This window comes from Sapajus apella, unplaced genomic scaffold (assembly GCF_009761245.1).
Source record: "Sapajus apella isolate SASKATOON/1434 unplaced genomic scaffold, GSC_monkey_1.0 scaffold60, whole genome shotgun sequence".
NCBI lineage: Eukaryota > Metazoa > Chordata > Mammalia > Primates > Cebidae > Sapajus > Sapajus apella.
In genome coordinates, this window is record NW_022437000.1 from 11026538 (window position 1) to 11041075 (window position 14538).

At 40.0% G+C, this 14538-nt stretch overlaps 1 protein-coding gene across 6 annotated transcripts in view; it reads right to left on the reverse strand.

The window, feature by feature from the left end:
- Nucleotides 1–1852: 1852 nt before the first annotated feature.
- The window catches only part of ANKRD10 (ankyrin repeat domain 10), a 37171-nt gene continuing 24485 nt past the window's right edge, over nt 1853–14538 (reverse strand). For 3 of the 6 annotated variants that reach the window (XM_032246218.1, XM_032246221.1, XM_032246222.1), the window contains exons 5-7: nt 6686–6781; nt 4644–4691; nt 1853–3422 (exon numbers count right to left, since the gene is read on the reverse strand). In XM_032246218.1, coding sequence (XP_032102109.1) covers nt 2947–3422; nt 4644–4691; nt 6686–6781 — 620 coding nt within the window. In that variant the 3' untranslated portion in view covers nt 1853–2946. Of the gene's footprint in view, nt 4251–4643; nt 4692–6685; nt 6782–14538 lie in introns of all 6 variants that reach the window. The other 3 variants (XR_004259219.1, XM_032246223.1, XM_032246220.1) reach the window with 3 other exon arrangements.

Consider the following 14538-nt stretch of genomic DNA (forward strand, 5'->3'; position numbering starts at 1 on the left):
GCAGTGGCTCTCGCCTGTAATCCAAGCACTTTGGAGGCCACGGCAGGCGGATCACCTGAGTTCGGGAGTTCAAGACCAGCCTGACCAACATAGTGAAACTCCATCTTAAAAAAAATAAAATAAAATAAAAAAGATATTTTCCTAGGTATTCCATGGTTTGGGTGTCACTGTAAATGGGCTTTATTTCATTTTCCAATTGTTTCTACTAGTACAAAAGAATCCATGCAGGGAAAGGGTCTTCAGGCCAAAAAGGCCAAGACTCAGTGAGCTAGTCTTTCAGTATAAACGTCAATTCTAGTGAACACAGAAAAACCTAAGCTTATTCTTGATGTTAAAATGACATATATGTGTGTGTATGTATACATACACACACACACACACACACACACACACACACACACACACACACACATATATATATTTTTTTTTGAGATGGAGTCTTGCTCTGTCCCCAGGCTGGAGTGCAATGGTGCAATCTCGGCTCACTGAAACCTCCACCTCCCGAGTTCAAGCAATTCTTCTGCCTCAGCCTCCTGAGTGCTGGGACTACAGGCGCATGCCATCACACCTGGCTAATTTTTGTATTTTAGTAGAGACGGGGTTTCACCATGTTGGCCAGGATGGTCTCGATCTCCTGACCGTATGATCTGTCTGCCTCAGCCTCCCACAGTGCTGGGATTATAGGCGTGAGCCACTGCGCCTGGCTGACAACTGTATTTTTTAATTAATACAGCATTTTTTCTTCAAGTCCTAAAACAAAACTTGTCTCAAAGAAATGCAAAATAGACAAACTAATGCACCTCCACGTATCCACCACCAGCTCGCACCAACTGCGTTTGATCCTGTCTCCACTCATCAGGGAACCTGGGCCCACTCACATCTTTTTATTTCGATGCAAATTCCAGGCATGGTATTAATTCCATCATCACAATTTCCTTATGTATCTCTAAATAAGAGCTGAATATACTGGTGTTAAATGACTCTAAACTAGAATATGTCAAACTGCTTCCATCATCCACCGAAGCACAGATACTGCCCTACTGCAGGTTCTATGCAATATTTTTGTTGCTAAGCAGTCATATTCTGTCCAAAAATTTAAGACTAATCAAAAGTATGTTTAGTGTGTTTTCAGAGATTCACTTAACGTTTTTTGCAAATATTAACTCACTATAGAGTATCTGGAATATCTTATGAAACAGCCCAAACAGGATGCCATCAAGTTCCATGTCTTAAAACCTCAGCAGTGTGGGTGGCTTCTTGGATCAGTCTGAGGCCAAATCTCAGTTCTAAGCTTGATTACTACTGTCTGCCATACCATGGGGGGAAGAGGCCTGGGCAGCACTATGCTTTCTCTTCCTGTTCTCAGTGTAATTTTTGCAAAACTTCCAAAGCTTAATGCTCCCTCATCATGGTCTATTAAGTTTTTACAAGAACATGCAAGAATATTGAATGTTTTAAACAACATATGTAGGCATGCCAGAATGGCTATTTTGGTGCTATTTGAAACTGTAATTTTCTTAAAAGGCCTAATTAACATTTGCTAAAACCAAAGACGTTTACAACATTATGGTTGCTGTCTTTTATGAAAATAAGCACTCAGGCACAATACTGAACCGGCATGCAATTGATCCTTCCTCCACAGAGATTCAGTACTGACAGTGCCATAAAACTAGAGTAGAAACTCAAAAGTGAAAAAAACACCATATGAAGAGTGTCAGAAGAGTCAAGTAAAATCTTATAAGCAAAATGAAAACACAACAGTAAACTTCTCCTCCCTTCCCATTCCTTCCACAGATATCCACCACCGCCCCCTGCTGACCCCCAAACCCCAAGAGAAACCCCAGGGACAAACTGAGTGTGAGTTTTTTATTCCATTTGTGAAGGACAGTTTTAAAATGTTATTAACACTCTTAAAACACTGTTTTGTTCATTTGACATTTTCTCTATCTGCACCAATTTTTATTACAAAAATCAAAAAAGTAAAAATTCATTACAATGTTTGCACAGTATAACCACTAGTTGCCTAGACAAAAGCTAATTTCTACAAAATCAAAAACTTAATGCAGTTTTATTAAGAGAGTCAAAATTCTCTCAGTTAACTGGATATATATAGTGGTATATATCTTAAAGCAGAAAACCCCAGAAAACAAAAACAAGGAAAAAAGAAAATATATGTCAAAAGTCAGTTAAATATTTTGACCTGACAATTCCTACAAATAGTAACTTCCACTACATATAAAGGAATCTGTTCTGTGTGGTAAAAGTTCCAGAACCAAGCAGGAGATGTGGAATAAAACAATAAATCAGAACGCAGCCCCAGGTGGGGCCTGTCTTCCATGAAGCCCAAGGCAGTGATCTCCATCATTAAAGGAGGGTCCACTGTGTCTACAACTAAAACCTTCCACCACATGGTGATCTGCGAAGCTTAATTCAAAAAGACAAACGTTCTCTTCTCCACACAAATCACTGCAGAAATCTTTGTTAGGCTGCACCTTGCATAGGAAATAGCTGTGTTCTGCCAAACTCTACAGAAAACAGTAGAAGCAAGCTTTTTAAAATGATGCCCATGTACAAAGAGATAAATTACCAGGCACCTCATTTACCGCTCCAATTTATCTTGATCATATAATTTAATCTTTTAACAAAAGGAAAAGCAGCAATATCTGGTGACAGTATTAAAAAGACAATGTTGAGATTGGCATCAGAAAAACTCCAAAAGTGCATCTTATAAAAAGGACGCCTCCCTGTAGAAGCAGCTATGCACTCAGTAAGCCCGACTCATGCACAAGCACTCGCTGGGAACTTGTCGAAGTTTACTTTTTCAGAAAGTTAAAGTATAAAAAAAACAGTACAAATTGTGACATTCGTTCAAGTTGCTGCTACATCAGGATTCTGAGCAGGCTGCCAGGAAGGACTCCTGCGTTTCCGAGAGCCCCGGCAGCACTTCTAGGAGCCGTGGTACAGGTGCATGGTGCCCAGCACGGCGCTGTCGTACCGCTCCTGCACCTTCACGGAATTGGAATGCTCGACCACACTGTTCAGCTCTGGGAGGCTTTCAGCAGTGTCCCCAAACCCGTGGTAGTGTCCATAGTACAGGTTATCCCCAATGTCTTCTACCCAGGAAGGCCTACTGGCTATGCAGCTACTCGGACTCCCATTCAGGTGCAGAGAACCACACAACTCAGAGTTAGCTCTCATGGTCTCCTCCGGCTCCTCATTCCCACTAATGTAGACAGAACCCTGGCTACGCAGAAACGGCTGTCCTGGGGCTAATCCACTGCTAATTCCGTTAGCTTCTGTCAAGCACTGGCCACTCCTGCTTTCCATCCCACTGAGCGGGGTCGTGGAGGGGAAGTCCAAATGTCCATTGATGACACATCCATTTGTCAATGTATTCGATACGGAGCTACTGTTTTTCACATCTGCATTAAGAAATACACCTGTCACCAAAATTCAGAACCAATGGGGCAGGAGAAACTATAAAATGCTTCATTGCCATTATAATTTTAAAGAACTTATTTAGTTTCTTTTGCTTTTTTCCTTTTAAACCAGTTCTTTTTTCAAAGTAAAATCAATGTGCGTAGGTAGACTTAAAATTAAAATGTTAACAGTACTGTTTGCCTGGTAAGAGAAACCTGTATGCATGCCAGCAGCATCAGGTAGCTAAACTGAAAAATGGAAGCTGACAAAGATACTGTATGAAAAATACCAACACAGTCCCGAAAAGATATCAAAAAAGTGCTCTCATTTTAATACTTTCGAGAGCAGTTTTTTAAAAAATCGCCCCTAAAAAGGTCCATCAGAACTGAATGTAAAGTGTTCTACGAAGGGTTCCAATAGAACACAAACTTCTCTAGTTCTCAAGCAAAAGGGGGAAAAAAGATAAATCAAGTGGTGAATTAAGGAAGTTCTTTGAACTAGATATGACAGCATCATATAAGGTTTTTAAAAACTCTCTCCTCATAAATCACCTGACCCTCCCCTGAGTCTCAAATCAGGACTGTTAAAAGGAACCACTTTTTTTTTCTTCAGTAGCACAGAAATCTACCTAGTACTTCTGTAAAACGCCAGGAGAGCACTGGCAGAACAGAGAAAGCGCCGACTACAGGCAGGAACTCTAGCTGCCAACAGTCCTCACGCACGCAGCCTGGGCCAACAGCACAACACGGAGTCGCTTCTTCTCAGTCCAGCAATTAAAATGACCATGGCAGCCAGGGTTTCATTTATTAGGTTACTTTCAAAAACCATCTCTGCTGGAAAAAATGTTGATAGTTTAATCTGCATATACAGACATCCATTGGGAGGGAGATGTCTTACGGGACAAAAAGTCCATTACGGAACATCTGGGCACACCAGGACAGGCAATGACAAGTTATTCTTCTGTATACTGCAACTTGAGAAGCAGCAATATTCATATTCACAGGAATTCACATAACAGTATAAGGGATGATCTAAAATTACCTCTTGCTAGACTAGTTTTTATCTCAATGTTCTTCACTACCAAAGCAAAGCATGATATGAAATCTAGAAGAGCTCAGTTCTAATAACTTTTAGAATAAGGACGCAGTTGAAATACATCTGATTACCCTAACGTGTCACACACCGTGTGACTCTTCCCATGGAGGCCTCCCCTTCCATCTCACCTCCTGGATGCCTCCAACAGAGGTTTCTGTTATGCCCTGCAAGTCTTCCTGCCAAGGAAAGATCGGGGCTTGTTCAGTGAATGAAAACATTATCTAAATATTCCATTCATTGTCAATTTCTTGGATATTTAAGCAACATAGTTTAATAATTGCTATAAGTTCTTCAAAGGACAATAGATTTACTTTTCCAAATTAAATGAGAGCTTTTCTATTTGGCTAAAATCTAAGATTAGAAAATAAGTGTTTCAATGACTAAACAGAAAATAAAAACAGAAATACAACAAGCTGCTCCCAGCTGCGGGCCAAAACCCACTTTCCTTGTCACCAGCTGCCTGGCCAGCCCTCGGAACCCACCGACACCCAAACACCATGCTGGGGATGAGGTTTCGGGCAAGATCCTACCTCCCTTCCAGCCAACTCCATAGAGAAGATCAGGAATTAGAAGCAGGCACCTTCCTGCCTGAGTCCTTTCCGGGAGTAGGGACACTTGATCCTCCCGGGTCTCAAACTAGGGGCATTTAAAATACAAAGATGTCTGTACACAGTTGTTCAAAAATGTAAAATTCTTGAAAATAATTTTGGCAGGACAAAACTCCGAGTTACTCAGAAGTGTTTAAAGGAGAGCAGCCTGACTTTCGGTCTGATTCTCAAAGGACTGTGGAGGCAGCTCCCTCAAGCTTCCAGTGGACGTGGAGTGCCATGTCCCATAAGGAAAACCTCATGTAATCTCTAGTGACTTAACACATTGTTTATTGGTCAGAGTGTCATAAATCAAATGATAGGAAACACGGGGTGTATGTACTTGACATCTGGTATACGGGATGGGCTGAGTTTTTTAAAAGTATGTTCCAGCTTGGATCAAGTTTAACAAGGAACTAATGTCTGAGGAATAAAGGTTGGCCACTTCTGCCTACTCAAAAGCAGGGAGCAAGGTCATTTTCAAAAAACACAGGATTTGAGTTTTGTTATGGATCTTTAGCTAAGGTCAAATAGCCCCTGACTACAGAAAATCTATTATTTTAAATATGCTAACTGATCAGAATTTCCCTACTGAGAAAAAGGTGACCCCAGCAATTCTGTAGCTTCTAGAAAGATGAACATTTTCTTTTGAGTGATTTTTTCATGTGGGTTTGGGAAACAAAATACATACTCTTTTTTTTTTTCATACCCAGTGAAAAATTTTGCATAAAGACATAATAAACTTAAAAAAAAATCTATTTCTAAATATATTAACATGTTAAGAAAATGGCAAAAAATGTTTTTTCAGTCACCTAAATAAAAGAACATCAGAAAAAAGCAATAGCTAAATGGACAAATCATTTTAGTTATTCTAAATGCTGTAAGAACTGAGCTGCTTCTATCTTTTAAAAGTTGGAAATAGGAATACTGTTTGAATACACTAAAAACATTAATGTAGAGAATGTGTGTTGTGAAACACAGTGTTTACCATGTTAACAGACTCAGAATGAAGGCCACAGAAGCCAAAGCAACCAAGTCCTGGGTAAAGGATTCCATGCTGGCGTGACCGGGCTGAGTCTGAACCACACTGCCTAGTTCTCAACGTTTACTGCTAGTCGTCCTCTTTGCAGTATATTGCTTTGAAAATATTAACCATAGCATGTTCGGTATATTCACCCAAAGGCCGTATGTCAGAAAATTAAAAATGCAAACCTCATTAAAAATAAGCAAGGCACATTAAGCAACAGCTTCAAATCAGAATAGAAAGATTGCACTTACATTTTTCATGTCCATAGAATATACCCAAAACACTAATCCTTATATCTACAAACTTAACCAAGATATGTAAATTATAGTATAACATTTTTTAAAAAGACACTGAACAACAAAGTGCAAAACGTCTTCTGAGAGAAACTTATGTTAGAAATAATATGCATACTGATTCTTGCAACGACAGGGGGTCTGCATTGCTGACACAGTATATATTTCTATTTCTTTTGGTCCAACAGAACCACTCTCCTGCTGTTTGGTGTCTTCGACCATTGGATTGTTGTTGCAGCTAACAGGAAACTGTCCACTCCCACCTGTTACAACAGCAAACTCCCTATCAACGTGCATTTTGTCAGCATCGTCTTCTGTGTCGCCATTCATGAGTGGTACGGCAGAATCCAAGCTTGGAGCTGTACAGAAAACAAAGACTATTTCAGATTCCTTTGTAACAAGATAACTGTTCAGTCACACAGTTTACATTCCTTTGTGTGAGCACTGAACAGTCTAAAACAGTCACATTAAAAAAAAAAAAAATCGACAGGTCACAATGAGCTCAGCAAATGACTGAAAAACTTCCACAATAAAAAAAATTTCCTGACATATGCAGAGTTTAAAGTCATGGAATTTCAGATACCTATTATAGATTTACTTGATGGCAAAAATTATAATTTTTTGGCCACTGAGAGGACATAAAGTGGTTACATAACCTGGAAACAATTCTAAACTCTATTTTCAAATTCAGCATGTTTTTCGAAAAAAAAAATATTAAGACAATTTTAAATCAACAACATACAATTAAAACAATTCTGATTTTTTTTTTTTTAAATTCACTATTTCCGGGACTCCATGTTTGGATCCCCTTCCACGAACACTCTCGTGGAAGCCCTCTTTCTCTCTCATGGATTTTCCCTCTGGGGTCCGCTTCCACGCTCTCGTGGAAGGCTGTCCTCCCCTCCTAAATTCCATCTCTCTCTCTGTTCCCTTCCAGTGTGGAAGCTGCTTTTCTCTCCCAGATTCCATCTTTCTGGTTTCTCTCATTCAGTGTGAGAGTTAGGTGTTTCTTTCTCTCTCCTTCTCCTGTTTCTTTCTCTCTTTAAATGAATCACTTTCTACAAGCAAACAAACAAAAATTTCACTATTTCCATTAACAAAAAATAAGGTAAAGGCTGAGACTCAAGACTAATCCGTCGGTACTGTCCCAGAGTGACATTTGACCTGAGCACCAAATTATGTAAAATTATCACATCAAAATACAGAAAACATTAGAAATGGGAAGCTAAAACTACCCAGCCACTTCACTTACAAGATTACCCTTCTGTGTACTGCGATGTGAACGGCCCATGTCATACACACGCCACACAAGCACCTCCACCTCCGATTCCTAGCAAGACTCACTTCTTATAAGCAGCCCCACCTGTCTGAACGGCTTCTAACAATCACTGTTACACTTTGCTTTATTCATTTGCTGTGGCATGTCACATCGGTTAATGTAGAAACAAGTTTTACTCTGTCATACGGCTGTTACAATTCACCTAACCAAATTCCCTGCAGCTGTCTGGGCCACTTCAGTTTTCTTTTCTATCATGAATGTCACAATTAACATAAATACATCTTTGTGAGTATTTCTGGTTAACTCAGATACTTCGAATTATTTCTGGGCCAAAGAATACACACCACAAATAGCAACCCTCTTTCATAGAAACATTTAAAAATAGGGAGAACGGAACTTTGCAGCTTGAATTAGCTCTAATTTTGGAGGCACATGAGTCACTTTTGATTCTACTGTATATACTAGTTCTGGATTATTCTACAAAGATGCTAATGTACAGAATGAGAAACCTGATTTCTAAATTAGTATGTGGGAGAGAAACAGACCAGTGTGATTTGTGTAGTTTGGTGGGGGTAGGGGGTACTCAGAAGTCTGAACAGGTAGGATGCCAAAAGCATTCTTCAAATACAGGTCCTTTAAAACCAGAGGCATTAAATGGTGGATTTTAGTCTTATCTATTTAAAGCTTTAAAAAATCTTCCACAGGCCAGGCTCCACTTTTCCTATGACTCAGGCACACACTTTTTAGAAATCAGTGGTAAGCAGGGCATCTTTTGGAGGAAAAAAAAAAAAAGGGTGGGGAGTGGTTGGTGGAAGAGCAGATCCCCACAGCGTGCTGGGTGAGAGTCCTCCCAACTCCAGGAGCCCTTCACGGCATGCAGACACCGGGAAGCTGCAGTCAAGAGCAGGTCAGTGTTCGCTCCTCCCACAGGCTGCCATCCTGCAAAGCCAACCATGAACGTGGTCTGTACAAAAAGATGGACTTTTATGGGAATACAATGCAGACAGCTTAAAATACCTACACACTCAATTGGCATTCAGATGCCAATGTTCCCTGGATAAAGCAGCAACTGGAGGTTACTTGCAATTTCACACCTCTGACAAGGTTAGAAAATCCCAACAGAGAAGAGCTTCACAAAAGGTGGGGTATTTGTCTTCTCGTCCACTAGGCCCAGTGCCTAGACTAGTTCTATCAACAGACGAACCCCACTCACTAGCCCGAAGAAATAAAAACACAAGGTAAACAAAAACAAATGATCCGTACCTCGTCTAGCCTGTAATACAACGTGAGGAATCACAACCATCCACGCAGGCCTGGCAATGCGAGGTGCAGGGACGCGGGCCCTGAGGGCGGAGGCACCACTAGGGGGCTGGAAGAGCCACGGCAAGGGCAGCCCAGGAAGAGGAAGTGGGCAAAGCACTATCTCCCAGCAGCAATTAATCCTGTTAACTAGAAGCCTCGCAGTGACCAGGGGCCTCTCAGAAACTGCTCCATTTAGGAAATACATTTTTTGTTAATGCAGATAATTTCTCTAAGAAAGCAACGTCACAATGAAAGGCTTCTTTCCATATTTTACCAATCAAGATTCTATTGTGGGAATCATGACATCAGACATCCTAGAATTCCATTCCCTCTGTAGTGTAGTTCCCACAACCAGCTGTTCCAGAGCCTTGGGTAATGCTGTTTTATCTAAGTGCCTTCTTCATTTCTTCATTCCTAGTAGCTGTTAAGTTCTCAATGGGCCGGTGGAGGCATTAAGCCTACAATTATTTCTCTCTTTAAATTATGTTTCAACCCAAGAAATTAAAATTGGCCTCTCAAAATTTTAAGAACGTTGGATTTGGAACTGTTTCCTCCCACACACCTGTTGCCACTGCTGAAGAAATCATTTAAATGCTACACCTTGCATTTGAGAAAGGTGGCCTGTACAGACATTTCAGAAAAACAAAATGTCTCCCAAGGTCGTCAGTTTTTACTGTTTGTGAAAGAAAGCACTATCTTTTCCTATCTTGCTATTGACTCTTAAACAATGATTGAATGCTTCTGCAAATGTCAGTTTGACCACTTTTTACAAAGGGTCCTTACCTACTGACTGTAAAAGCAGGTGTCTGTTGGGAAGACAGGCTTCTAGTATACCGAAGACACAACATTCAGGGTGGAAAACTACCTAGCTCAAAACCTCCAACCTCCCTGCTCAGAGATACAGCCACACCCAGGTGCAGTCACTGCCTGCCCTCCTAAGCGAGAGCTAGCCAGCAGAGCATGGCTGACTGAGAAACCTGCATTCCTGCCCCTGGGGGACACAGGGAGATGCTCCACTTTGGGCTGACACTCAGGGCAACTGAGCGGTCTGCATTTGTATTTTCATCTGAAATTTGGGGGTTGCACAAAGCCCCTAAAGGCAGTTCCCAGTAACTCTGTAACTATATGAGCTATTCAGAATCAAACTGCTTGGAACCATAAAAAAAAAATCTTAGTTTCAAGAAAGTCTGCAGCGTTACAGAAGTAATGCAACTGGACACCACGGTCGTGCCACTACGAAGGCTTGCAGAGTGCTGATGGGAGTTAAGACACGCTGGTGTACAGCTTATACTGAAGCACAGGAAAACAGGACTTTAATTCCCAGGCACACCTGTAGATACATCTAGGGCTTAGGAAAAATGCCTGATCACAACTTTAATCTTCACAGCTTAAAAAAAAAAAAAGCACTCTAAACAGTCATGTATTTTAAGATAAGGGCGCTCTAATGAGTTAACAGGACATTACTGCCAAGACCTGAGCCATACTGGTTATATTCCGGAAGACTAAATACAGCAGGAGACATTTTACAAGTCAAAAACTGTCAAGTAGTTTCACACAATACATTTAAGTGAAGCTTGGGATCATGATCTACATTAGTAATCTACCTTTTACTGTGCCTCTGGGTGCTGTAAGGGTACCAGGTGCTGATCCAGGGCCCTCCCGCCTGTGGCCTTTTCACGGAACTGAGTGCATCCTGCTGTTGCTTAAACTGGGGAAGCCTCAATATCCTCTCATTAAAGAAGGGAAGACGCTCTGCCTTTGTAATTTCCCACCAGCCATTACCTACAACTGTTCTTTGTTCTGCTGTAGAGCACATTTTACTCAACTTTTTTCTAATAAAGGTCCTGTTAAAACCACATTTTTTTTTTTTTTTTTGTATTACAAGGCGATCTTTCGTGGGACCCGTCAGGGCCCACATTCCAGCAGAGCAGAGGGTTGGGATGACTCCAGGTAGCATGAAGCAACAAAGGACGGAGGACAGTGAGCCCTGTGGGAAGACCAGGGGTTTGGCTCCAAGAATACACAAGTGGCTTGTGATTAAGTGTGCCAGTCCTGGTTTTGCTTCCCACTGCAGTGTCCACAACTGTGCTGAAGACAAATCAGGCCAATGAGGCTTGCTCAACGTAAGACTTTCAGTGGAAAATGCAGACATTGCCTGGACTGTTAAGTGTAATTCAGACTGTGTTTCAAGACGTTTCATCTTTAGGGACATCACAGCTCTAGAGATCAAGAAAAAACAATTGCCTCTTACTTGAGCACAACTAGGTAGATGTGATCTGTCATTCTGGCCAAATTTTTATAAACAAATATACTGGAAATCTGAAAAGACTAAGGACCTCAGCAGTTAAAGTGCTATAATATATAGCTAAACTAGAAGGAATTAAATCACAAATTCACTCCTGGGAGGCATTTTATTTTCTGATTCTCAAGTGTCAAGCAACTAACATCTATCATTTAACAAACCTGTTGGCCATCTCTGCCTTCCTTTACCAAGTCTTTAAGCCTGCCTAACACAAACAGTTAAGGACAGAAGGCAAGAGATATGTTATCTATGTTAAATCCACTCTGGGGAAAGTGTTAAAACTTTCCACCAGTAATTTTACCTTTAAAGCATCATGTTGTAGATATTTGTTTCTATAAGGTGTTTTAATATTCAATACCATCAGAGTATGAATGAGATTCTAAGAGCAATAATATGCCTAGGTGATGAAAACGGAGCTGTGTAACACTTGAGGTCTGCTGTCACTCCAGCCTACTTCTGGGGCAATTGTCCCAATTATGAAATTGAAGTTATTAGGTCAGTGTTTAAACTCCCACTGTATTCCCCTGCTTCTTCCCCACGACTGGAGCTCCATGCAAAACAACTGTCAATCAGCAAATGAAGTATTCACTCATGGAAGGGACCGGTATTCTTTTCGAACCAGGATCACTGAAAAACTTGACACCACTTTCCAAGGAGTACATATAAAAATAATTGCATTGGGTTATTCCTCAAGATTAACCAAGAACGCTAACAAACCTGAACTGAGTTTTATACACAGTGGTGCAGCAGGAGTCTCGAAGCCCATGCATCATACCATCTGAGCAAATGGTTGATAAACAGAAAACAAAAAAAAATTTTATGACTGACACTTCCTTGCACTATCTAAAAGGAACAAAATCCCACACTGGGGAAAGTATTATCCCAAGGTACTTTCCATCAAAACAAACTGCTTAAGTAACTGTGGATTTTATTTCACCCTCCAGAATTCATGTCCACACTTATGTCTATATTCTGAACACACACATTTAATACAGATGCAAATGCCTTTATGCAAGTTAAAGTATGACTTCTTGTAGAATAACTTCCCAAAGGAGTTAATATTCAAGCACTACAAAAGGCAGTCTTTATTCTTCACTTAACATCTTCTACAGCAACATCGTTTCCAAAAGAAAATTACTCCAGTTTAAAATACTTGAAAGTAGTTTACTAAAAGTAAAGACACTTTTTGTGGGGAAGAGTAGTTAATATTCAGACTCAGGATTCCAGTTTTTTTTTTTTTTTTTACTTTTTACCATGTTGGTCAGGATGGTCTTGAACTCCCGACCTCAGGTGATCCAGTGCTTTTGCTTTTTAAGTGAATTTTACAGGGACCTCCTTAAGGGCTGACTTTGAAAACTTTCTGGAAGTAATTACTTTTACAAATTCCACACTTAAAGCTTCAATATTTCTAACTCTTAAATTCTAGGAAAACAGAACAGACTAAAGTTTTACTGATAAGATCCAAGCTGGCATCTCTATGCAGCCAAGATATTAACCCTGGCACCTTTAACTTTTTTTTTAAGAGCCAAACCAAAAAAAAGCTTAAACTTTTTATATTTTTATATGTGAAGTTACTCAAAGTATTTTATATGCATGTGTTAAATGAGGAAATAATTTATCATATTTTCATATGTAAAGTTACTCAAAGAATTTTTTATCCATGTGTTAAAGAAAGAAAGAAAGAAGAATTTATCATATTTTACTCTGGCATGAGAACCAAAAACCTAATAAAATAATTCAGATTAAGCAAAACTTAAAACTCACATTGAAACAGGAAATCAAGATGCCAGAAATTACAATCAAAACAAATTAGAGCAACATATCTTTAAAACTAAAAAACTGGTCAAATAATGAAAATAATTATATATCTACTGAAACCAGTAACAATTTCACATAGAATATTCAGGTAATTGAGAGAGGAAAAAAAACCAAAACCCTGTTTTAATGATCAACAATTAGTCCCAATACCCAACATACCACATTATGTAATGGTAAAAGGTGGGTGGGGGAGGGAAGCACCTTTCCCAAAAAAAAGAGTGTGGTGGGAGTGTAGGTGAACTTTTCCCATAAAGAAGAGTGTGGTGGGAGTATAGGTGAGCTGAAGATGCCTATCTATGCTCACACAAACACAAAATAAAAATATATATACACACCCTTGTGATGTGTGGGGCAAATCTAAGGACTGTCAACTACATAAAAGACTGAACCACTAGAAGTTCCAGGATATTAACAGTCACAGTATACAAATTAAGAAAACCAAGGAAGAGCAGCTTTCAGGTAATGTGCATCTTGGCTTAAATATTTCTACTGTGATCATCACAGAAACATCAGTCACTTACTATGTACCTGGGTGGCTCAACCTGTCCAAGTTCTCAATGCTAGGTCTGCATATTACCTGCAACACTTAAACAGAAGTGCCTGCCTCCAACCATATTTTTGTCTAAATTAGCACCCTCAGGGTTAAGACCGGCAATGTACAGTTTGGGAATGCTGCATGGTAAGTTTAACATGCAAAATGTGAACTTCTAATCACTGGTCAACCAAAACAGATTCTCATTCTAAAGGAAGAAAATAAAATTCCTGAAAATCAGCATGACTCTTTAAACCAAATCTATGTAATAATGAGGTTTAGAAAGCAAGGAATCCTCAGAAATGCTTTCCAGAGCAATTAAGCAACATAGTATTGGCCAACTCAAATGACCTTAGAAACTCTGGAACTAGTTTTACAAACTCTGCTAGGAACATTTTGAGTCCAATTAGCATGTTAAGTGATCTCTTTTTAAAAATACTAAACAGAGGCAGGGTGCGGTAGCTCACACCTGTAATCCCAGCACTCTGGGAGGTTAAGGGGGGCGAATCACCTGAGGTCAGGAGTTTGAGACCAGCCTGACCAACAGGAAGAAACCCCATCTCCACTACAAATACAAAACTTAGCTGGATGTGGTGATGCATGCTTGTAATTCCCAGCTACTCAGGAGGCTGAGGCAGGAGACTCGCTTAAACCCAGGAAGTGGAACAGAGGTTGCACTGAGTTGAGATCGTGCCATTGCACTCTAGCCTGGGCAACAGGAGTGAAACTCCATCTCAAAAAAAAAAAAAAAAAAAAGAAAAGGAAATAAAAATACTAAACAGAATACAGGATTTACCAGCAATAAGGGAAAATGAAGCATAAATCATTTTTCAACGACATTTAGACTATACAGTGACATACAGGGACAGACATGTACAATTGG